At 54.2% G+C, this 24436-nt stretch overlaps 2 protein-coding genes across 3 annotated transcripts in view; one reads left to right on the forward strand and one right to left on the reverse strand.

Moving 5' to 3' along the window:
- Window positions 1–13596, reverse strand: part of LTBP3 (latent transforming growth factor beta binding protein 3) — a 15999-nt gene extending 2403 nt beyond the window's left edge. Inside the window, exons 1-20 of one of the 2 annotated variants that reach the window (XM_084800569.1) lie at window positions 12819–13596; window positions 9861–10190; window positions 9507–9658; window positions 9218–9323; window positions 8961–9053; window positions 8667–8789; window positions 8118–8276; window positions 7837–8022; window positions 7197–7213; window positions 7049–7121; window positions 6838–6936; window positions 4752–4877; window positions 4493–4624; window positions 4257–4385; window positions 3925–4047; window positions 3667–3789; window positions 2611–2733; window positions 2288–2407; window positions 427–555; window positions 36–203 (exon numbers count right to left, since the gene is read on the reverse strand). In XM_084800569.1, coding sequence (XP_084656695.1) covers window positions 36–203; window positions 427–555; window positions 2288–2407; window positions 2611–2733; window positions 3667–3789; window positions 3925–4047; window positions 4257–4385; window positions 4493–4624; window positions 4752–4877; window positions 6838–6936; window positions 7049–7121; window positions 7197–7213; window positions 7837–8022; window positions 8118–8276; window positions 8667–8789; window positions 8961–9053; window positions 9218–9323; window positions 9507–9658; window positions 9861–10190; window positions 12819–13140 — 2833 coding nt within the window. In that variant the 5' untranslated portion in view covers window positions 13141–13596. Of the gene's footprint in view, window positions 1–35; window positions 204–426; window positions 556–2287; window positions 2408–2610; window positions 2734–3666; window positions 3790–3924; window positions 4048–4256; window positions 4386–4492; window positions 4625–4751; window positions 4878–6837; window positions 6937–7048; window positions 7122–7196; window positions 7214–7836; window positions 8023–8117; window positions 8277–8666; window positions 8790–8960; window positions 9054–9217; window positions 9324–9506; window positions 9710–9860; window positions 10191–12818 lie in introns of both variants that reach the window. The other variant, XM_084800568.1, reaches the window with a different exon arrangement.
- Window positions 13597–23002: 9406 nt separating this feature from the next.
- ZNRD2 (zinc ribbon domain containing 2) lies at window positions 23003–24414 on the forward strand. Its single transcript, XM_084758304.1, has 4 exons — window positions 23003–23108; window positions 23204–23355; window positions 23477–23561; window positions 24004–24414. The coding sequence occupies exons 1-4, from the start codon at window positions 23090–23092 to the stop codon at window positions 24345–24347; spliced, it is 600 nt and encodes a 199-aa protein (XP_084614430.1). The 5' UTR covers window positions 23003–23089; the 3' UTR covers window positions 24348–24414.
- The last annotated feature ends 22 nt before the right edge of the window (window positions 24415–24436 follow it).

Here is a 24436-nt window from a genome sequence, read left to right on the forward strand (position 1 = left end):
GGAGCTCTGGGAAGGGGTGGGCGTATCCTTCTGACCTGAGCTGTAGACTGGGCAAGGATAGATTTCGCAATGGTCTCCCCAGCCAGCCCCCAGCGAGCAGCAGCACTCCTGCTGGGTGACATTGGTAGCCAATACACTGTCGCAGAACACTGTGTCATCGAAGTTAAGGTAGCACTCCTTCTTGTGGTGGGGCTGCTCCACCTCTGGGAAGGGGGTGACAGTTCGAGTTCATGGAGATAGTAGCTTTGGCTCTGTTGTAGGCAAAACCGCATCCACTCTCTCCCTTTGCCCCGCCCGCCCCCAGGGAAAGGTCTAGCTCCACCCACTTCTAGGCCAAGAAGATTTCTTCCTGTTCTAGGACTTCAGAAGGGTGGCATCAGTTGTAGCTCCAAGGGTGACCAGGCTGAGGGGAGGGACGGTACTCACCCTCACACCCGTGCTGGTCCTGGGTGAGTGTGAAGCCTTCATCGCACACACAGACATAGGAGCCCTGGAGGTTCTCGCAGGCCCCGTGGGGCAGGCACAGGCCTGGGTCCTGGCTGCACTCATCTATATCTGCGAGTTGCGAGGAGAGTAGGACACAAGAGCAAGCTCAGTTTTGGAGAGACCCAGCCCCTCTCTCCCTGGAATGCACCCAAAGACCCGACGACACGGGCTCAAAACCTGAGTTTCTGCTTTGGTTTCAAAGTGCACACAACACAGTCCCCCTGGGCCTGTCTGTGTGGTTAGGTTTGTGACCCTGCTGTCAGCCCTGAAAACCATAGGTCCTCCTGGCAATGGAGCGAGCTCCTGACCCTCAGCTGCCATCTGGAACCTTCATTCTGTCTCATCACAGTTGTCCTATTATTCCTTGAAACAACGTCTGTTTCCTACACTAGCATTTAACGTGATACCCTCCTGCCTCAGCCTCATGTAGAGCTGGGATGACACATACATGTCACTAGCCTTTTGTTTTTGTTTTTGTTTTTGTTTTTCGAGACAGGGTTTCTCTGTGCAGCCTTGGCTGTCCTTTGTAGACCAGGCTGGCCTCAAACTCACAGCGATCCACCTGCCTCTGTCTCCCGAGTGCTGGGATTACAGGTGTGTGCCACCACACCCAGCTCATGTCACCAGACTTGACTAATCACTTTTATCACTTTTCTTTTTTCTTTTCTTTCTTTCTTTCTTTCTCTTTTCTTTCTTTCTTTCTTTTTTTTTTGAGACAGGGTTTCTCTGTGTAGGCTTGGCTGTCCTGGACTCTTTTTGTAGACCAGGCTGGTCTCGAACTCACAGAAATCTGCCTGCCTCTGCCTCCAGAGTGCAGGGATTAAAGGTGTGCGTGTGCACCACCACGCCTGGCAACTAATCACTTTTCACTCCTCCCAAAACTTTGCTCAGGGTAGAATTGTCTCCTGCTCTCTAAAAGACACCACGGGAACTTTGCCGTAGCTATTTTTGAGGTAGACTCCTACCCAGAGAGACCCCCTCCCACCCAGAGCCCCTGCTGAGAGTCCTCTTCCCACCCAGAGCCCCTGCCTAAGAGAACCCTTATTAACCAGAGCACCCTGCAGAGGGACTCTTTCACATGCAGAGGTCTCTGCTGAGACCCCTCCTACCTGAAGCCCCTGCTGAGAGACACCCCCCACTGTCCCACCCAGAGCCCCCTGCTGAGAGACCCCCTTAGGCTTCAAGTCCCAGTTCCCAGTCACCTCCCTTTAGTGAAATTCTGGGCACTTTTGCCCTGAATCTGGCACCCCACTCCAATAGAGGAGGCCCAGATCATTGCTGAAACACCTAGCACAGCACTTGGCAGATGGGGGTGTGCAGGGTATCATGTGGTGGTGAACGTACGGGGGTGAGTTAGTGGGTCAGACTACTGTTATCTGTGAGGAGCTGAACAGAGGCGCTGGAGAGGTGGCTCCACCTTTAGGAGCACTGGCTGCTCTTCCAGAGGATCCCACCCCCACGTGTCCCCTCCCAACCATCTGTGACTCTCTTCCAGCCTCGGCAGGCATGGATGCATGCAGTGCACAGACATAACTCAGGCAAGCGCACACACACATAGAGTAAAAATATCAACAACAACAAAAACTACAAAGCCAACAGAGCTTAACTGTAGTAAGCAACCCAGGAATACTGCCATTGCCAGGGCGGCCCTTGTTAGAGAAGGACTGGAGAGGTGTGTGAGACTTAGATGGATTGAGGAAAGAATGGACGGAAAGAAAGGCTACACAAAGGCTACAATGTGTCAGATAGACTACGCCGCCCAGCCACACCGGCTCAGCAGCGCTCAGCCAACTCCTCATACCTTGGCACTTCCGGCCGCCCACCAGCCGATGGCCCTGGGGACAAAGACATCTGTAGGAACCATTTGTATTGATGCAGTCACCCCCGATGCAGGCCGCAGGGAAGTCACATTCATCGATGTCTGCAGGAGATGCGGGTTTAGAGACTCTCATGGCTTGACCCCATCACAGCCTAGAGTTACGAGGAGGGTTCCCTACGCCAAGAACTCTGGGTCACTCCCACACCCCAAACCACAAGTGGGATCTAGATGGGGACTGGACCTGGGCAGAAGAGATCCTGGGGTGGGTAGGAGTGGGCCAGTGCCCAGGCTTTAGGGTCCCTCACCCTCACAATGGCTCCGGTCCCTTGACAGATGGTAGCCAGAGAGGCACTGACACTGGAAGGATCCTGGTGTGTTCGTGCAGACGCCGTTGTTGCACATGTTCCCGGTCTCACACTCATCCGTGTCTGCAGGGCAGAAAGGAGGTTAGGGCCCAGGCTGCCCTAGGCTTCCGGTACCCCTTTTCCCCACTGCCGTCCATTTGTCAGGGGCACAGAGCCGAGGCTGAGGGGCCTTCACCCTGCTCCACACAAAAAACGTGCATGAGTGTCCAAGCAAGTACTCCCAGGATTCCTCAGCCCTGTCTGGTGCTAAAGAGAGGTACCCTCTCTTCTTAGCCTGCTTCTGGTTCCCCCAGCTTCTTGCGTGGTGCTCTGAAAGCCCCGCCCCCTTCCGTTATCTCTCCCGCGTCTTTGCTCCCATCTCCCGATGGCCTTTCATCGCCCTGCCTCTCCTAGTGTCGGTGTCTACAAGGTTCTGCGAAATGCTCTCCTATGGAATTCTCCCTTCTTGGGTAAGCAGGCGCACCTCAACTTTCCACTGCCCCCCTAGTCCACAACTGATAGTCCCAGAGAGCCGTGTCTGGTCCAAGACTCCCAACCTACATTGCTCAGCTTCTACTGGCATCTCTGCCTGAGAGGCCCAAATGGACCACCCTGTTGGGCTTGTCTAACAGGAACAGGCTCAGCATCTTCCCTTTTAAAGGGGTCCAGTCCTAGGGACCCTAATCCAAATGAACAGCACCACCCACAGAGTCATAAGTGCTCTTACACATGGCTGGGGCTTGGGAGTTCACAGAGGTCAGTAACTCCAGTTCCAGATCTGGTTCTCCCCCCCCTTTTTTTTTGGCTTCCAAGGGCCCAGACACGTACATGATGCTCATACATGCGTACAGGCCAAATACCCATACACATAAGAAATCTGCCCTCCAAGGTCCAGCTGCGTCGCTGAAAACATAAGCCCCAGCGAGCCAGCAACCCTACCAACAGCTGGTTTTACAGGGTGACCCTCTCTAACGAGAGAACAGAGCTTCTGACCGGCCCGGCAATGCTGGAGCTCACCCACGCAACTGCGGCCATCCGGTGCAGGCTCGTATCCCTGGGCACACGTGCAACGGAAGGAGCCGGGAAGGTTCTCGCACCATCCAGGAGAGCAGGGGGTGCCCTCAGAGCACTCGTTGACATCTGCGAGGAGGACCCCTAGCATCAAGCTGTGCCCTACTTGCAAACTGCTAGGCTAAGGCACCTCTCCCCAGGGCTAGGGGCGGGGCTCTACTCCCAGGAGGCCCACCCCCCACGTGCAGCCAGATGGGTCCTCACCACGGCAGGCCCCGCCCCCCTGGCTGCGGTAGCCCGGCTGGCAGGCAATGCACTTGAAGCTGCCAGGTTTGTTTTCACATTTGCCATCGGGGCAGGTGCTAGGGTCGCGACACTCGTCGATGTCTGCACGGAAGGGAAAAGGAAGAGGACAGGTCTGGGGACAACATGGCTGTTCGACAGGGCTTCCCTCCGTCACAAATCAAACAAAATGGACCGGTTAGGGCTTCCCTGACCCTAGACTGAGAGGATCTGAGGTGGGTGCAGTCTTCTCGCTCCCATCCTAAGCCGAGGGACTGCAGTGACGCTCACTTCCGTCTGGAAGAGCAACCCACCTTCGCACACGGGTGGTCGGGAGGCTTTGAGCCGGTAGCCAGGATAGCAGTTGCATTTATAGTGACCAGGAAAGTTGATACAGAAGCCACCATCGCCGCACAGGTGAGGCTTGGCGCACTCGTTCAGGTCTGAGCGAAGACAGGACAGACGTGCACCATAGAGCATGGGGTGGGCGTTGGGAGCCGGTCCCACCCAGTATACCCAGGGTAGCCCGGGGCTGGTTGGCGTCACTCACCCACGCACGAGCGTCCTCCGGCACCCACGTGGAGACGGTAGCCTCTGTTGCAGTGACAATTGTAGGAGCCCCCAGTGTTCATGCAGATGCCTCTCCCTGGGCCACAGGGCTCAGCCTCACACTCATTTACGTCTGGAAGGACCGGCAAGCCAGGAGCCATGGAGGGCATGTTGTAAGCCGCAGCCACCCCTGGGCTTCCCGCTTTCCTCTTCCTCCTACCACCTTCACCCAGTTCCCGCTCCTAACCCCGACTGCTCACCAACGCAGTAGCGGTGCTGGGGATGTGACCGGTAGCCCGGGTTGCAGTGGCAGGAGTAATCCGAGGGGCCGGGCACACACTGTCCGTGGCCACAGATATTCTGGTTCAATCGGCACTCATCGGTCTCTGTGGCATGGGGAGCGGGGTGGGTGGGGGATCAGGTCAAGGGGATGATCAGGGAGTACTGCTCTCTGCCACATGGAAGGGCCAGATGCTGACATGATGCCAGCCTTACTGCTTGGGAGAGCTTGGTCACGTAGTGATCCCTTGCTCTTGTACACTGGTATTTGAGTCCTAGGAGTTCTTAAACATTATCTCAAGTCGTGCTAATGCCTTTGTTCCGGAGAGTCTCCGCATACAACTCTCGAGTTCTTGCCATCCCTGCCACCTTTGTTGCTTCCATCCTATCCCCACAAAGAATTCCAGGAGCCTGGCCCCTGTCACCTCTAATCAAACCATATCGGCTAAGCTCCCTATCCCAAGAGTCTCTGCGACAACATTCTCCCCAGTCACCTCAACAGTTTAAACCGTGTAGTCTCGGGTTTATTAATATCTTCTAGCCAGTGGCTTCCACACTCCTTGGGCCCTCCACGTTCCATGGTCGGTTAGCTCCCCTCCCGAGGCAGATACCAGTCAGTCCCTGGGAAGCCGACTTGTGCCGGAACCGTGTCCGCATAGTCAGATGGACAGCTTCTCCTTTCCTCTTATTCACTAAGTCCTAGTCCTCATCTGCCCTTTTGGTTCCCACCTTTTCCACAAAGGCCAGGGTGATGCTAAACTTAGCTCTGCCAAATGACACCTGAGCAGTGGGCTTCTATAGGCCGCTCTCAGCCTGGTTCCTTGCTCCCTTCCCAGGTGCCGTGTCCTTCACATTCCCATGATTCCCAGGGGCAGTCACTTTCCACCTGATCCCTCATCTCAGGAGCTCATGTAGGCTCAGGGTTTCAGTCAAGTTCAATGACTGTGGCTTTGGACTCCGTATGACATAGACGTGATCTGGCTTCACTGGGTCCTGAGACCAGTTGTTAAGCCTCTTTGGTTTTTTTTTTGTTGTTGTTTTGTTTTTGTTTTTGTTTTTGTTTTTTTGAGGCTGGGTTTCTCTGTGTAGCCTTGGCTGTCCTAGACGAGACTGGCCTCGAACTCACAGCGATCTGCCTGCCTCTGCCTCCCGAGTGCTGGGATTAAAGGCGTGCGCCACCACGCCCGGTGTTAAGCCTCTTTGAACCTGAGCTTTTTCCACCTGGAAAATGAGGTGAGCATTTTTTTCCCCCTTGAGAGTATGAGAAAGTGAAATGCTGTTCCATTTGTGATGCTCTTGACTTCGAGCCCGGCAGACAGAGGCTCGGCCTGCGTTGGCAATGATTACCATGCCCGGCCCGTGCAGATGCTTCTCATAGCCTTTGGCACCAGAGTCAAGCCTGTTACGGCGGCTCCATGAACTGGCTTTCCCCTGGTTCCCGTGGTTTCCCCCTCCTCCACCAATGATTCATACTTCTCCACACCTTTGCCCAGACTTAACGTCCCTGGAATGTTCTTTCTCTACATCTGCATGCCCCTCCCCTACCTCTTGAATGTCTAGCAATCTTTAAAATGCTACACACACATACACACACACACACACACCACACCCTCCCATTGCTACCTACTGTCACAGCCCACGGACTTCCTATCCTTTCTGACTTTCCATAGCATTAATGAGACATGCTGGACTTTAATGACCTATCTACTTTGTGAGCCTCATACCACAGCCCAGGCTGACCCTTCAACTCTAGGCAACCCTCGGCCTTCACTCTCTGAGTACTGAGATGATAGGCGTGAGCCAGGACACCTGGCTTCATCTGTTTGCTGTGGTGGGAGGGGGTGTTATTTGGGAGGTACACAGTAGGTGCTCAGTAAACACCCGTTGGCCAATGAGTGCTCTCAGATTGAGCTTGTCATCACACTAGCAGGCCCACCGGAAGGCCAAGGAGACGCATCTGCTGCTTACTGGAGCTTCCGGGCTCTGGCCAAGTGCTAGCCTGTGAGTGGTGAGGGAGGGAAACTATGTGTAGCCTGGGCAGAATGTGGCCCTGCGGGCAGGCCTTACCTGTGACCTGAGTGGGGGCCATTTCCACTGCGCTACGGGATGGGGGCAAGTCAGGCAGGAACCGGTGATAGGTCGGTGGGGAGGGCCGAGAAATCAGCTCTGCAGGCAGAAGCGGGGGTGGGGGGGCTTTAGCTGCCACTCAGCACTCACTGCTCACTGTAGCACCCCTCTCCCCGCCCCTGCTCACTTCCCAGTGAGGGACCTAGCTCACCTGGGTAAGGCCGGGCAGGTGAGGTGGTGGCAATGGGACGGCTCTGCTGCACGGGTCGCTCCTCACTCACTGGCTGTGGTTGATAGTGCTATAAGCCCTCCTTGGCTCCCTCGGCTCCCCGCCCCTCTACCTGGGCTCCCATACTCACTGGGTCCATGGTCACTCCTACAACAAAGGTGAAACATTAAATGTCAGGGTGGGAGGTCAAGGTCAAGGCTAGGGCGTTAATGGCTTGGGAGAGAACTCTCTGAGAGTTCAAAAGCCATGCCTTTGTGTCAAGGGTCAAAACTTAGACCCTGAGATCGGGTATGGTTGTTTAGTTGCTGTGGTCTAGTGAGCAGTGGTTGAGCTAGGTTTGTCCACTGCTGGCCTAGGAGGTGCTAGATTAACGTCAGCTGTAGGGTGAGGGTGAGAGACTAAGGCGGGGGCGGGGGGGGGGGGCGGCGGGCATCTGTGGTTTGGGCTGAGGACTTGTGTACTTTTAGAGCAGTGATTCTCAACCTTCCTGATGCTGTAACCCTTTAATACAGTTTCTGACGTTTGTGGTGACCCCCCCAACCATAAAACGATTTCATTGTTACTTCATAACTAATTTTGTTACTGTTATGAATCTTGAGGTAAAGATCTGATATATAGGATGTCTGAGGTGAATGTGACCCTCCCCTACATGGGTCACAACCCACAGGTTGAGAACCACTGCCTGAAAAGGTTAGACTTAATGTCTGAAAAGGTTAGTCTGAAAAAGATAGTCTCATCTGTGGATAGGGAGGTTATGAAGTAAGTCAGACCTCTCTCTTCCTCTGTGTCCTCAGGTGGTGGTGCTCGGCTGGGGCTTTCAGGGAGCTGTTGAGGTTTGGGTGGCCCGTCAGGGTGCAGGAAAAGAGAGAAGTCACTTTCGCCCTGGATGGTGAGCGTCTGGTGGGAGGTGAGGATATGGTACCCCTTCCCAGCCGGGCAGATCTCCTTGAAGGCTGCTGTGGTCAAGATGTGGGCACGGCAAGTGAATCCCTGGACAGGTACGCAGCTCACCTCCAACCTCCGTCGTGCCCCCTGCGTGCCCCTGCCTTACCTGTACCATCTGCTGGGCAGCGCTGGCACCGCGCACCCCAGGCTTTACCCACACTGCAGCAGCAGAGCTGGCGGCTGAGGGGTGTGGTCAGAGGGTGCTGGCACTGGTGTTCGGGGCTCACTATGCGGAAACACAGGCTCTTCTCCTCTGGTTTGTCAGCTGCAGGGGTGGTAGTGGAGGGCAGTGCCTCAACACTGCCCCTGTCCCTCCACCCAGTTGCTCCAGACCCTACTTCTCTGGTTCTGTCAACTCAATGCCTATGTGGCACTGGCCTCATGTGACCCCCTGAAACCCATATGACCACTGACTCCCGATTCAAGTTGCTCTAAATGTCATTTGTCCTTCTCACCAAACCAGTGATGTATAGGACCCTGATCTCCCCTGACCTTGTGTGACCTCTAACCTCAGCTTTCATGTGACTCATCACTGACTGCATCTGCTGAGACTTTCTGCTATCAACCCCTAACCTGCCCTGACTTCTTGTGACCTCTGACCCTCCCATCCATCCAATGTTGTGAATTCCCAGGACCAGGAGCCCCCAAGTCTCACCAATACACTGTGTGCGTGAGGGGCCCAAGCTATGACCGGGTGGGCAGACACATCGATAAGAGCCAGGGTTGTTGAGGCAGTCACCATGGCGACACATGCCGGGCATCGCACATTCGTTGATGTCTGTGATAAACAGTTTGATCCTTGTAGCTGTGGCCATAAGGTGCCAGCAAGCTGCTCCACAATTCAGCCTTCTACCTTAGCCCTACTCTCCCACCTTAGGGCCCCCCCCCCGCACCCCCACCATGACCACTGGCCCACCACACTGTCCAGAGACTCTCCAGCTGACCTTACCCTGACAGTGGGTGCTGTTGAGCCGCTTGTAGCCCTGGGGGCAGTCAGCACCCACCTCCCCACGCACAGGTCCTGGCTTCTGTACCCCTGTATCTGTAGAGAAAGGACAGACACGGTGGTAACACACGGTCTGCAGAGGAGGAGAGACAGGGTTTGGTGGGCAGTGGGTTGGAGACTCCTACGGCAGAGACGGGCAGAAAGATAGCCAGGGAACCCATTCACCCAAGGGAGGATTCGGCACGGAGCCAGGCACTCACACTGGAGCTGTGGGCACTTGTGGCACTTGCTTTGTCCCCAGGCGGTACCGATACTCCCGCAGCAATCTTCCTGCTTGGTGAGGCCAGGCAAGGGGTTGCTGCCACACTAGACGGAGGAATACGGAGCCGAATCACAGAGTGCCCCGCCCCCACTCGCCTCCCTCCTGAGGCTTTTTTCCTTTTTTTCCAGCCCCAATCTGTGACACACAATTTCGTACAGTTCTGATGAGTTAGCAAGGGTGATCCTGAGATAGAAGGGCTGTTCTTTTGGAGTTGTGGTTTCACTCACGGGCTGCTTGGGCAGTGTGTCCTGGAAGCAGCGGCCCAGTGGCTTTTGGGTGGGTGGCCTCGGGTGAGGGGGCTTGGGATGAGGCAGCAGGTGCTGGAGGGAGGCTGGGCCCTCTGCATTCGGCCCCTCGATGCGGTGCACCTGAACGGAAGCTTCAGGAGGGTGATGGACACGCACGTTCACCACAGGGGGCGGAGCCTGCACTGAGGGGGGGCGGGGCGCAGTGGCCTCAGGGCTGTCCCGCTCCTGGAGGGTCGCGGCGCTGAGCTCCTCCAAGGCCTGGCCCGTGCCCATATCTGGCCACCCTTACTGCCCTCCCAGTTCAGCACCCCTGGGTTGCCCGTCTCCTAGTACCTTCTGCTGAGATCTGTCCTGGCCCCAGGGGCACCAGGAAGGCTGCGTGTTGTGCAGGGGGTCCCTCCCCCTGCCCGGGAGGATCCGCGATCACCTGCACCGCATAAATGGCGTGTTTGCTAGCGACGGACTCGCTTTCTGGAGCAAGGGGCGGCAGCGGACCTGTGGACATGGCCCCGCTCCGAGCCAGTCCGGGACCTGAACTGCCGGTGCCGGCTCCAGTTCCTGCGGCAGGCACCTGGCAGAAGCGTCCCGTGAAATCCGGGGGGCACAGGCACTGGTTTCGAGAGGAGCACTGGCCACCGTTCATGCACGGTAGAGGGCACACCACTGGGGAGGAGACAGGGGTCAGGGTCTGGTTGTTCTTCAGCCCGTCCATCACCTACATCCTGGCTCAATGTTCCGACTTCCTTGCCATCCACTGGCTCTGCCCTAACTGGGAAGCGGACTTCGATAACCGGTCACTCACACGGAAACAGCCTTCTGTAGGTCCCCAACACCTTTCTCTCCATGACGGACTATGGACTCATGGCCACATGCCCTTGTGCCTCCGAGCATCTTACTTCTGCTGCCCGTGCTTCTGGGCCTCACCCGTGTTCCCTTGAATGAGCAATGTCTGTACAGATGCTTGGCTCGGTGTGGTACAGAGTGCGAAGAGGTGACAGCTAAAGCTCTCCCTTTAGTTCAAGTCTCAGGTTTCTCCCCTAGCTCATCCTTGCCCCCCTCTCTCCATCTTGCTACCTACCCCCAGTACAGCGTGCCATGTCTAACCTCAGCAGCAATTGGCCCAGCATACGAACACCCCTATCCACCTGGACTCACCCCTGGGGGTTCTTGTCTGCTAAAGCCACAGGTAACAGACACCAGCATCCCAGTTACAACCCCTATAGTGTCCTCGAACCCATCTTTGATCCTCCTCAAGGCGTTTGCCACTCTCTCATCTGTCCACAATCACATCATGGGTGGGGGCGGGGGGGGGGCGGGGGGGGCGGGGAGAACACACCTCAGGCAAAGTTGTAGCAAAAATAACCCCGCCTCTTCACTCATCTTACTGTTCTACTCCCTGACTGAACATTTGAGGCCATGCTCCAGAACCTTCTTTTAGGCCAGCTCCTTCTGTTCTTCCCCTGCACACCCCTGGCCCAGGGTCTACCCATCTCTTCCTAGTGTGCCAGTATCTCATGGCCTTATCTCTAGCCTTTCTTATAGTCCAGGGTCCGTGCCGGCTGCTGCATGTCCAGAGCTGAACCTTCTGGGCCCAGCTTCTCTTCCAGAAGGGAGGTTTCCCCATTCTCCACCCTCTGCCCGGCTTGGCTGGCATTTCCCTGGGTTGTAGTCATATCTGCCTCTCCCACTATAAAAGGCATTTTAGAGGGCAGCGCCTGGTGGTCCTCAGCTCCGTGTCCCAGAGCAGGTTCAGGGGGATGAGGAAAGGATGTGTGCTTCTAGTCCTGGGTTCCTCAGTTCCATCCCCAGTTCCTCTCCTGCTTGGTCCAAGGCTGCGCCACTTTCTGGGGGAGGGAAGTTGGCTGTACTGCTTTCCTGGGTACTAGCCTAACGCACCCCTGATCCTCAGGGTGGGCTAAGAGCATCGCAGACCAACCCTACCCGTCCTGCCTACTCTCTGAAAACCAGGCCTCAGGGGCAATAGAGGTGTGTCCCGGGCCAGGGGAGGCAGGATCCACTCCTTCCTGCCTTCCAGTGAGTCACCCATAGTGCTGAGAGTGACCTCTCAGTGACACCCTCCCACTGTGGCCTGGGCACTGAGCCTGGGGGATGTGGGCAGCATGGACAGAGACGCAGCCTGCACAGGATGACCAGACAGGGGGCCTGAGAAGCTGGGTACACACCCAGCACATGCACTGTCATCCTGTCACACACAGACCGATTCTGACACAAATACCGGCTGTGTAAACACTCCCAGACGGTGACTGTAGATACACACCCGAGACACACAGAAGTCGAACTAACCACAGCGTGCATGCCATGCCAAAGCCTGTGCATCACACACACACACACACACACACACACACACACACACGAAAGAGAGAGGGGGGGGACAGGGACAGGGAGAGGGAGACAGAGACAGCACACCCTCCTGAGAGCTCTGAGTGGGACTCCTTTGGTCTGTAGCTCTGAGTGAACGTAAGAAAGTGTGAGAGGGGCTGTTTTCCTGGTGCCATCCTGGGCACGGCCTAATTACCCTGTCCAGGAGGGTAATTACCGCTGGGGCACCTCCCCCCTGCCTGGCCCACAGGACCCTGGGGGAGGAGTTTTGAGTCCCAGGCCTACTCTTTTAAAGAGATGCTAAGGAGCGGGTGGGCTCCAGGCTGACCAGGAGGCCCTCAGACTTGGGGTGGAGATAGCTCTGAGGGACTTTCAGATGTTTGGAATTTCTGAGTGATATAGGAAACAGGCTAGCTGATTGAGGACCCAAAATGACCCCTCCCCCAGGCCCATGCCGCTACTTAGCACCCTCCTTAGGCCTCAAAGCCTTTCCCCTTAGATTTTGTCAATAAGCCCCCCCCCCCCCCCGCGCGCCTCCCAGTCCTAAGCATAGCTCCGCCTTCCTGAGAACGCAGGTGTCTCCTTCCACCAGGCCAAACTTGAGACAGTTTTAAAAGAGTTCTTCTCCCCGACTTTCTACCCCTGCACTTATCTCCCCAACTCCCTGTATGCTCTCTCTTGTAGCTGAGCGCCTCCCAGGAAGCCTATGTCTTCCGGGACCCCAGCCCAAGCCTCAAACCTTATCCAATACTTTCAAATCCAGGCTTCCACGCAGTTTGTCGTCAACCCTGGCTTTCAAGGACTGCAGCCTCTCAAGCTCCTTGGCCCCCAGATCTGCGATCGCTGTACCCCAGCTCCCCAGCTCTTATGCCCAATGCTTTACTCTGGTTTTGCCTGGTGCTGTTGCCTGTTCTTCCCTATGGCCCCAGCCAGAGCCCCCCGGGCCCTCACCCACGCGGAAGCCAGAACCGGTGAGCGTGTCCGTGCTGTGGCCGTTCTCTCCGATGAGCGTCATGTTGGAGCCCTGCTGACAGCTGTCCCGACACTGGCCCTTCAAACAGGTCCGCTTGCAGATCACCGGCGCAAAGACCACCTTGAAGCGCTCGCGGGCCAGCGCCCCGCCCCCGCCTGTGCCCCGCTCGCCGGCCGGCCCCCCCTCGGCCCCGCCGCCCGGGCCCAGCAGCGCCAGCAGCAGCAGCGCCAGCACCCCTGATGCCCCGGCCCCGCGCATCGCAGGGGCCAGGCCGCGGGCAGCCCCTCGGGGCCCGGGCATCCGAGGCCGCACGACCCTCGGGGATCGGGAGGCGAGCCCGGGCTGGGGATCGAGTGTTGGGAGCTCGGGAGAGGGCTGCAAAGGGCAGAGCGGGGCAAGAAGCCGAGGCCGAGGGCAAGGAGGGGACAGCAGGAGCGGCCCGGATCCCTGCTGCGAGGGAGAGGATGGAAGCTGCACTGCGGGTAGAGCGTAGAAACTTCCCTGGCCGGGAGAAACCCAGCCAGGCCCCGAACTGAGGCCGGAGCAAGGAGGCCGGAGCAAGTGGAGGCGGAGAGGAGGAGCGAGGGGAAAGGAAGGCCGGGCGGCCAGCCCGCTCCGCGCCTCCCCCTGGCCGGGCTCCTCTCCCGCGGCCGCCGGGAAGCAGGGAGCGCGCGGGGAGGACGCAGGGAGAAGTGAGCAGTTGTTTTCCCTGGCTGGAGCGCGCCGGCGGCGAGGGGGGCTGGGACGCTGGCCCCGGGCCAGGGAGACGGTTTTTTTTCTCCCCTTTCCCCCCCCTCCCAGCCCCCCGGTTCAAGCGCCGTCGCTGCTGCCCGGAGAAGCGAAGGTGTCCAACAGTGAGGGCGCGGGCTAAAGTGGGGCTCGTCCCCCCCAGGTGCCCGCCCCGCGCAGGAACCGACCTGGGTCCTTTCCAGAGAGTCCTCACCTGGGACTCGCGGGCCTGTCCCGCCAGATTCCTCGGGGCGGGGGTGCAGAGGCCTGAGCACACCTCCCCGCCGAGCTACTTTCCTATCCAATCAAAACGGGGAAACCGAGGCAGATGGGTCTTGCTTTGGAGGACCAGAGGCCTGTTAACTTTTGCCCATTGGCCTTTGTATATTTAGAGGTCTTTTAAGCCCCAAAGTCATGGCTCCTTAATCCTGTCTTCTCTCAAAGGAAAGGATTTTAAGCAAGGGCCCTTTCTGGCCAAGGTTCACTGAGGTCCCAGAAGAGGCCTGGAGGGTCCGGAAGCACAGCAGAAAGGACAGAGTTAGAGACCTAACTTCCCTGCCAGCCCCCCCTTTTAGAGGGCTTCCTGGTGCCCACCCTGCCACCTCCCCCCTTCCCCGTCGTCTGGCCTGGCTGGCGGTGCTGGCTCTGGGCCTCAGACACTCTGGAATCGCCAAGGTCTGAGCTCAGGGCCTGGCCCCCTTCCCAGGCTAACAGCCGGAGAAGGGGAGCGCTACTTGAGTGCTCAGGGGGCTGGGGAGGAGCACAGCAGGGCCCTGGGGTAAGGGTTGGCAGGGGCTGGGGAGGGGTCTTGAATTTGCTTATGGCTGGAGAGGGAGCTAGGCTTACTCACTAGTCGTCTGAAAGGGAGGCTGTGGTGTCCTGGCTCTGGACCATAGGATGAGAGCAAGCTGGGGGGGCGGGGGGGGGAGGAGGACCCTCAAGATCCGATCCATTGTCCGACTCAAAGAACTTAGTAGGTCTAGGGGTGACCAGGGTCAGGACCCAGGACCTCTCCATGTCAGCTTCATGCTATAACCCTCTCGTGGGGGGAGCCCACGGCGTGGAAAGCTAATGGGAAGAGAGCCTTGGGCTTAGCTTTAGGCACACCTCTCCGAAGAGCTAATGGTTTTTACTTGAGGCTGAGTTTATTTGGGTAGACTCAGAGGGACTGAGGGAGGCCATTTGATGAACTCGGCTTGAATTGCTGAGGTCCTGTTCAGTACAGCCCAGTGCTGCAGTGTTGGGACCGGGTGGCCTCTGTGTGTCCCCAGAGGAGTCCAGCAGGACTTGTGAGGGGGAGCCCCCTCCCTCCTGCTCTAGTCACAGTCTGCGGCAGGCGGTGAGGAAGGAGTGGTGCTGAACATTTTATATTCATTTTTTCCTTCACATTCGTGTGAACCTGACCCGACCCCTCCCCGCCTCCAGAGTAGGCGGAGGCTCACCTTGGAACACAGCGCAGTGGAACTGTTCAGGCTTGGAATCTTGATCTCTCCAAGCCTAAGATTTCTAGCTCATGAAATGAGATTTAGTCACCCAACTGAGAAACGGAGCAAAACCAATGGTGACCTATGGGGTCCAGGGCTTCCTCTTTCTCCTTTTTTTTTTTTTTTCAGTGGTGGCCTACGGGGTCCAGGGCTTCTTCTTTCTCCTTTTTTTTTTAATAGCTTTTTTAGTGTTTTGAGGCTATCCCAAACTCTTTTTGTGGGACAGGCTGGCCTCAAACTTATAAAGATTCACCTACCTCTGCCTCCTGAGTGCTGGGATTACATACAAGCTTGCACCACCACTGCCCCAGCTCAGGCTTCCTCTTTCTTAATATGAGTGCTCTATTTTCACATACACCTGCATGTCAGAAAGGGGCATTAAATCACATTACAGATGGTTGTGAGCCACCATATGGCTGCCGGGAATTGAACTCAGGACCTCTGGAACAGCCTCTTAACCACTGAGCCATCTCTCCAGCTCCAAGGATTCCTCTTTGAAAGAAGCTTTTCCATCAGACACTGGAGGGCGTTACTGAGGGGAGCCTTGCAGAGATGCTGGGAAGCTGAGGAGGGTGAAAAGGAGACTACAAAGGGTCATGCAGAGGAAAGAGTGTGTGCGTGTGTGTGTGTGTGTGTGTGTGTGTGTGTGTGTGTGTGTGTGTATCCTTTCCAAGTCTGAGGAAAGGCCAGGGGAGCAACAGGGAGGGAGGGAAGGGGAGAGGGCAGTGCAGCTGGGTATCCAGGAGCAGGTACGTAGGTCACAGTGAGGAATTTGGGATCAGCGGGCACTCTATCAGGGCAGATGGGGGGCTACCCACCACGGCACCTCTGGGAGGGACGTGGCTGCTTGGACTCGGACTGTGGAATGTAGCGACGCTGTGAAGTGGGGGGAAGCTGGAGAGGCAGGGGAATGAGGTTTGGCCTCATCCTCAGGCTGGATGGGAGGTCTTCTAAGTAGAACAGCCAGGGCCCGTGACACACTGGGGACACAGACTCAGTCCTCAGCACACAGGGAACAGTTACACTGTGGGAAAGGGTGACTCGGTCGGTCGGTATGAGAAAAGGGCCCAGAGGAAACAGGCCAATCACCGTTCCTGCACACCAGGGAGGAGATAGAGTCATCCGAAGACCCAGGAGAGGCATCCGAAGGACATAAAAGGAGCTTGCTGTAGAAAAGCCAAAACGAATCTTCTAGAAGGAGTGTATGAACCAGTGGTGCGTAATGTTGCTGGGAGTGTGAGTGAGTGGAGACAACCCTTGTCCTGGGCTGCTGCAGGGACTCGGGGACAAGACGGAACACTGACTTAGATCATCTGGCCATGACAGCCCACAGACGTGATCACGGTCAGACTCCTTAGGCTCTCAGGGCCTCAGCAAGAAGCAGCTGGCACGTTTCAGGTGGATGGAGGAATGGTCTGGAAAAGAAACCTTTTCCTTGCAGACTTATAACAGAAGGAAGGCCTTATCACCACTGAGGATGCTGAGGCGAACTGAAGAGAACCCTGGAGCAGAAGCCGTATGGAGGGCAAATCTCAGACAACCATGGATCCTCAAAAGGCACCTGAGGCAAGCCGGGCGTGGTGGTGCACGGCTTTAATTCCAGCACTCTGGAGGCAGTGGCGGGTGGATTGCTGTGAATTTGAGGCCAGCCTGGTCTACAAAGAGAGTTCCAAGACAGCCAGGCCTGTTATACAGAGTAAACCTGTCTTGAAAAACAAAAAACAGGGCTAGAGAGATGGCTCAGAGGTTAAGAGCACTGTCTGTCTTCCAAAGGTCCCAAGTTCCGTTCCCAACAAGCACATGGTGGCTCACAACCATCTGTATGAGATCTGGTGCCTTCTTGTGGCCGGCAGGCATACATATGGACAGAATACTGTATAGATAACAAATAAAGCCGGGCGGTGGTGCATGCCTTTAATCCCAGCACTCGAGAGGCAGAGGCAGGTGGATTACTGTGAGTTCAAGACCAGCCTGGACTACAAAGCGAATCCAGGGAAGCCACGGCTACACAGAGAAACCCTGTCTCAAAAAAGCCAAAATAAATAAATAAATAAAAAAGAAAAACAAAGGCGGATTTAGTGGTGCACACCTTTAATCCCAGCACTCAGGAGGCAGAGGGAGGTGGATCGGATCGCTGTGAGTTTGAGGCCAGCCTGGGTCTACAAAGTGAGTCCAGGACAGCCAAGGCTACACAGGAGACCCTGTCTCGCAAAACAAAACAAAACAAAACAAAACAAAACCCAAAGAAAAACAAAAAAAACAAACAAAAAGAAATACTTCTTTTAGGGGATGAATATCTGGGTCAGGAGTTAAGAGCATTGTTACTCTTTTGAGGATCAATGGCTGCTTTTCCAAAGAACTGGGCTTCAATTCCCAGCATCCACTCAGCAACTCACACCTCTCCTTAACTTTAATTCCAGAGATCTGATGCCCTTTTCTGGCCTCTGTGGGCACTGCATGCATGTGGTGCACAGACATAGTTGCAAATGAAACACTAATATACATAAAATATTTAATTTAATATTTAAAATTATTTTATTTATTATTTATACAGTATTCTGCCTGCATGGAGCCAGCAGGCCAGAAGAGGGCACCAGATCTCATTATAGATGGTTATGAGCCACCATGTGGTTGCTGGGAATTGAACTCAGGACCTTTGGAAGAAGAGCCAGTGCTCTTTACCTCTTAACCTCTGAGCCATCTCTCCAGCCCCATAAAATGTTTTTAAAAATAGATTTATTTATTATTAGCTATACAGTGCTCTGCCTGCATATGCACCTGCAGACCAGAAGAGGGCACCAGATCTCATTACAGATGATTGTGAGCCACCATATGGTTGCTGGGAATTGAACTCAGGACCTCTGGAAGAACAGCCAGTGCTCTTAACCTCTGAGCCATCTCTCCAGCCCCCATAAAGTATTTTTTAATTAAAGATTTTTTTTAAATTTGAGAACTGGGCATAGAGTTACATGCCTTTAATCACAGCACTCAGGAGGCAGAAGCACACGGATTTCTATGAGTTTGAGGCCAGCCTGGTCTATAGAGTGAATTCCAGGACTTCTAAAGCTATTACATCAGAAACCCTGCCTTGAAACAAACAAACAAACAAACAAAATTATTTTGAAACAAGGTCTGATTATGTAGCCTTGGCTGGTCTTGAACTTGCACGTATCTACCTACCTCTGCATCCCAAGTGCTGGGATTAAAGGCATGTAGCACCATGCTTTGCTATATTTGTTTGTTTTTATTTGTTGTGTGTGCGTGTATGTTTGTGCACTCTCTCTAACTTTACTCCCATACTTTCAGAGGCCAAAAGAGGGCATTGGATCTCCTGAACTCCTGCTACTACAGATGATTGTGAGCTGCTACGTGGGTGCTGGGAATTGAAACTGGATCCTCTGCAAGAGAAGCAAGTGTGGTTTGGTGTGTGTGTGTGTGTGTGTGTGTGTGTGTGTGTGTGTGTGTGTGTGTTGCTCATTTTTTGGAGATATGGTTTCTCTGTGTAGCTCTGGCTGTCTTTGAACTCAGGGATCCACTTGCATCTGCCTCCTGAGTGCTGGGACTAAAGGCGTGTGCCATCACCGCCTGGCTACCTCCTGTTTTTAGAAAGAATTTCTGGCCTCAAACTCCAGATGTTGGCTAGGATGCCCTCTGTCCCACCTCTACCTCCACAGCGTTGGCCTTGCACGGATGCCACACCACGCCATGTCTGAGCAACACTGGGATGAACATAGCGCCCCCAGCCCTGAGAGCGTCTTCAGGTCTGTTCTCTTGTTGGTTGTTCACCTCTCTGCCCTCTAAAGAAGGCTCAGTTCTCTCTCCAGATCCCAGCGCAATAGCAGGCACTGGGGCTGCTGCAGTTTGTTGCCTGACCACATGAAGGGTGGCAAGGATTTCTGTCACTTACAATATTGACTTTACCCAGTTACGTCCTTTCACCCATTCAGTGACATTGCACTGGGGAATTCAAAGATCCGACAGGTGAGGAACCTTAACTCAGGTTACCGGGTTAGTTAGTGCAGGGACCAAACTAAAGCTGGCCTGATTTTTTTTGTTTTGTTTTTTAAGATTTATTTATTATTTATACAATATTACACCTGCATGTGTGTGTGCCTGAGTACCAGAGGAGGGCATCAGATCACATCACAGATGGTTGTGAGCTACCATGTAGTTGCTGGGAATTGAACTCAGGACCTTTGAAAGAACAGCCCGTGCTCTTTACCTCTGAGTCATCTCTCCAGCCCCGAGCTGGCCTGATTTTAAGGCTACACATGCTCCAAGAAGGAGGGATGGGGCTGGAAACCCCACAAATGTCCTGAAGGTAGGTAGACAGGTCAACAAGACAGCAAAGAACAGGATCTGGGTTCAGAGAATGTGTGGATCACTCAATTTCTTGAGGCTCAGAGACAGCAAGGCTCTGGACCAAGGTTGGACAGCACTCCAATGCAGGAGACATGACTGGAGCCCTCAGTGTGTAGGATAAGGAACAGGCTGAAGAGTGTGATGGCAGGTGAGTCAAAGGAGAAAGCAAAGGACGGAGGTTGCAGCATTGATCATCCTGGCTGCATCGTAAGCCAGATATGTAAATTAGAAAAGCCCTTCAGTTTCCGTATGTCTCTGCCTTCTCAGTCTCCGCCCCCATTGTTGCTTTTGTTTGTTTGTTTGTTTGTTTGTTTTTGAGACAGGGCTTCTCTGTGTAGCCTTGCCTGTCCTGGACCTTGCTTTGTAGACCAGGGTGGCCTCAAACTCACAGAGATACACCTGCCTCTGCCTCCCAAGTGCTGGGATTAAAGGCGTGCACCAGCTAGAGAGATGGCTCAGTGATTAAGAGTGCCACCTGCTCTTCCAGAGGTACTGAGTTCAATGCCCAGCAACCCTATGGTGCCTCACAATTATCTGTAATGTGATCTGATGCCCTCTTCTGGCCTGCAGACACACATACAGATAGAGCACTCATAGACATTAAATAAATAAATAAATCTTTAAAAAAAATTTTTTTAAGCCGGGTGGTGGTGGCACATGCCTTTAATCCTAGCACTTGGGAAGCAGAGGCAGGTGGATCACTTGAGTTCGAGGTCAGCCTGGTCTACAAAGTGAGTCCAGGACAGTCAAGGCTACACAGAAAGACCCTGTCTTGAAAAACCAAATCTATATCTATATCTATATCTATATCTATATCTATATCTATCTATCTATCTATCTATCTATATATATATATATTTTAGGGCTGGAGCGATGGCTTAGAGTTTAAGAGCACTGGCTGCTCTTCCAAAGGTCCTGAGTTCAATTCCCAGCAACCACATGGTGGCTCACAACCATCTATAATGAGACCTACTGCTCTCTTCTGGTGGGCAGGCATACATGCAGGCAAAATATTGTATACATAATAAATAAATATATTAATTAATATTTTTAAATGTTTTTTTAACTGAGCTACTTTCCTGAGACGCTCCGAGCTCAATGCCTGCTCTGGAGAGAACTGGCTGTGATTCAGCTCAGTGGTAGAGTTCTTACTTAGCACATTAAGGTTTTGGTTCTAGCTCAAATACGGCACCTCACACACATACTCCAAAATCTGAGGATTCTTTTTATTTCAGTCCATCCAGTCCTGTCCTGTTTAGCATAAACATCAGGAGAATTCATGTTGTGGGGAACAAGAAAAAAGTAGAGAGGGCAATCTTTAATCCCAGCACTCAAGAGGTCGAGGCAGAGGATCTCTGAGATTGAGGCCAGCCTGGTCTACATATCAAATTCTAGACCAGCCAGGGTTATTTAGTAAAGCCCTGTCAAGCAATCAATCAAACAATCAATCAGTCAGTCAAGCAATAGCTGAAGAGATGGCTCATCAGTTAAAAGTGCTCACTGTTTTGTTCTATTTCCAGCACCCACATGGTGACTCAAACATCTGTAACTCCAGTGCAAGGGGATCTGATGTCCTCTTCTGGCCTCCACGGACACTAAGCACCCACGTGATGTCCACGGGCACTAAGCACCCATGTGGTGTCCACGGGCATGGGCACTAAGCACTCATGTAGTGTCCACGGACACTAAGCACCCACGTGGTGTCCATGGGCACTAAGCACCCACGTGGTGTCCACGGGCATGGGCACTAAGCACTCATGTAGTGTCCACGGGCACTAAGCACTCATGTAGTGTCCACGGGCACTAAGCACCCATGTAGTGTCCACGGACACTAAGCACCCATGTAGTGTCCACGGGCACTAAGCACCCATGTAGTGTCCACGGGCACTAAGCACCCATGTAGTGTCCACGGGCACTAAGCACCCATGTAGTGTCCACGGGCACTAAACACTCATGTAGTGTCCACGGGCACTAAGCACTCATGTGGTGTCCACGGGCACTAAGCACCCATGTAGTGTACAGACACGCATACATGCAAAAACAGGATTGGCCCAGGACCAGGTGAAATGAAAGAAGCATCATGTCCTGGAATGTGAATGTGAAGCCCGGGACTTTCTAAATTGCCCTGGAAAAATCTACAGGCTTCTCATTATGATCATTACAAAGAATGGGACACTTTTCATTAAAACAAAATACTCCTGCTCAGAGGCAGACGCACTGGCTAGATTTGCAACAGCTCGACACAAACTATAGTCATTTGAGGTGGGAAAACTTTGAGAAACATGCCTCCATAAGATTCAGTGGGGGAAAAAAAGAATCAGTGGGCCTGGGCTGGAGAGATGGCTAGGTTAAGTGCACTAATTGCTCTTCCAAAGGACCCAGGCTCAATTCCCAGCACCCACATGGCAGCTCACAACTGTCTGTAACTCCAAAATCTGACACCTTCACACCAACACACATAAATTTAAATTAAATAAAATATATTAAAAATTAAAAGATTCAGTGGGCCAGCCTGTAGAACATTTTCTTTTTTTATAAATTAAAAAAAAAGATTTATTATTATGTATACATTGCTCTGCCACATATACACCTGCAGTGATTGGTGGGGGAATGAATGCTCAGCCCATTTTTGGGGGGTAATCCTTTGCCTCATGATCCTGGGTTCTATAAGAAAGCAGACTGAGCAAGCCATGAGCAAGCTAGTAAGCAGCACCCTCCATGGCCTCTGCATCAACTCCTGCCTCCAGGTTCCTGGCCTGCTTTGAGTTCCTGCTCTGTTTTTGTTTGTTTGTTTTTGTTTCGTTTCGTTTTTTCGAGTCAGAGTTCTTCTGTGTACCCTTGGCTGTCCTGGAACTCGCTCTGTAGACCAGGCTGGCTTCAAACTCACAGTCCCGCCTGCCTTTGCTTTCCAAGCGCTGGAATTAAAGGCGTGCACTCACTGTTTTTAATGATGAACTGGTTTTTTTGTTTTGTTTTGTTTTTCGAGACAGGGTTTCTCTGTGTAGCCTTGGCTGTCCTGGACTCACTTTGTAGACCAGGCTGGCCTCGAACTCACAGCGATCCATCAGCCTCTGCCTCCCAAGTGCTGGGATTGGAACTGTGAGTGAAATAAACCCTTTCCTCTCCAAGTTGCTTTTGATCATGATGTTTATTTAATCCCAGCAACAGTAGCCTAAGACGGCAAGCAGGTCTAGGCATTGGTAGGTGGACAAACTGGACACCCAACAGGTAGGGATGTTGAAACAGATAGAAAATGACCACAGTCCCAGCCTAATGCAAGAGGCCTAAAGAGGCTCTACGCACTCGCAGAGTGCCTTTTATTGCTGCGATTTGCTGGGCAGACGCCACGGTCCCGCCTGCCCTCTGCTCCACCGGGTACTTCTCAGACCAAAGGGTCACTGTATCCGAGGAAAGTAGAAAAGGAAACTCTGAAATGCCACCTCCGGATACATCTCCGGATACAGGGAGACTGCAGTACCTATCGGTAGGTTGCAGAGCCTCCAAGCCAGGGGCAAAGACGCAGCCACCACGCCCCTCTTTGAGTAGAGACGCGCCAGGAGCTCTAGGTAAGCGTCACTTCCTCCCTCTGCAGCCCACATGAGAGTGGTGGAACTGTAGTGGGGACGCGTTTTATTTGCGTCACTTCCTATGTGTCCAGCAGCGACCCCAGCAACATGGCCTTGAACGGTGCTGGTGAGGTCTTGGCTTGCTTGGGCTGTGGCCGTGGGGTGAGGGAGGCAGGTCTCTCCGCCCTGACTCTCTCTCCTCCCGGTGCCTCTTTCCTCTAGAGGTCGACGATTTCACCTGGGAGCCTCCGACTGAGGCTGAGACGAAGGTGCTGCAGGCGCGACGGGAGCGGCAGGACCGCATCTCTCGTCTCATGGGCGACTACCTGCTCCGTGGTTACCGCATGCTGGGCGACACGTGCACGGACTGCGGGGTGAGGCCAGTGATGATGATGAGGAGGCCTCGGACTGGGCCGCACGTCCTTTCCTCTGCTCTCTCTCCTGTGGATCCTGCCGCCCAGGCTCACCCGTGTCCGTATACTTTCTGGTTCCCAGACGATCCTCCTCCAAGATAAGCAGCGGAAAGTCTATTGCGTGGCTTGTCAGGAGCTCGACTCGGACGTGGATAAAGACAACCCGGGTGAGGGCGAGAGTGGGCACGGATGGGGGAAGGAACGCAGTGACGGTTACCCGGGGGCAGGAAGCCTGGGAGCTGACAGACGAAGTGTCTGCGTGCGGAGGGATTAGGGTACCTTCTCGTATCAGTCCCAGAGAGGAGGGTCATTTAGGAAAAACACTAAGCCTTTGTCTCCGACGCTGTGGGAAGCCGTCCCCCACATGTAGAGTGGGTGTGCAACCCTGGGCGTTGCGCGTGCCAGGCAATCGCATTACCACTGAGGTACACAGACTGGGTAAACTGCCGGGCGACTTGGTACACAAGTGTGAACTCAGCGGTACAGTGCTTGCCTAGGATGTGTGAGGACAAAGACACCAGAAGCTCAGGAGGGGCCAGTAAAGAGCAAATGGCTCAGGCCAGAGGTGGACCTGGCGTCCTGACTCTCCTACCTGTTTTCTTGTTTTAGCTCTGAACGCACAGGCGGCCCTCTCTCAAGCTCGGGAACACCAGCTCGCCTCTGGTACAGAGCCTGCCACGGGCTCTCGGCCCACACCCCAGCCCCCAGTACCTCGCCCAGAGCACTGTGAGGGAGCTGCAGCAGGCCTTAAGGCAGCCCAGGGCCTCCCGCCTCCTGCCGCACCTCCAAAGGCAGATGTGGTGGCTTCCACCCAGACCGCCCTCCTGCAGAAGCTAACCTGGGCTTCCGTTGAGCTGGCCTCTAGCGCTTCCTTGGAGACTAGCATCCAGCTGTGTGGGCTTATCAGGGCTTGTGCTGAGGCCCTGTCTAGCCTGAAGCAGCTGCAGCAGTGAGAGCTCCCACCCTGACCCATGTTCCCCTGAGAAAAACCCTTTAGAAAAACAGCTGTTCTCTGTGTGCTTTGTTCCTTAGTTCTGAGCGG

This window comes from Acomys minous (genome assembly GCF_964271855.1).
Source record: "Acomys minous genome assembly, chromosome: 2".
Taxonomy (NCBI): Eukaryota; Metazoa; Chordata; class Mammalia; order Rodentia; family Muridae; genus Acomys; species Acomys minous.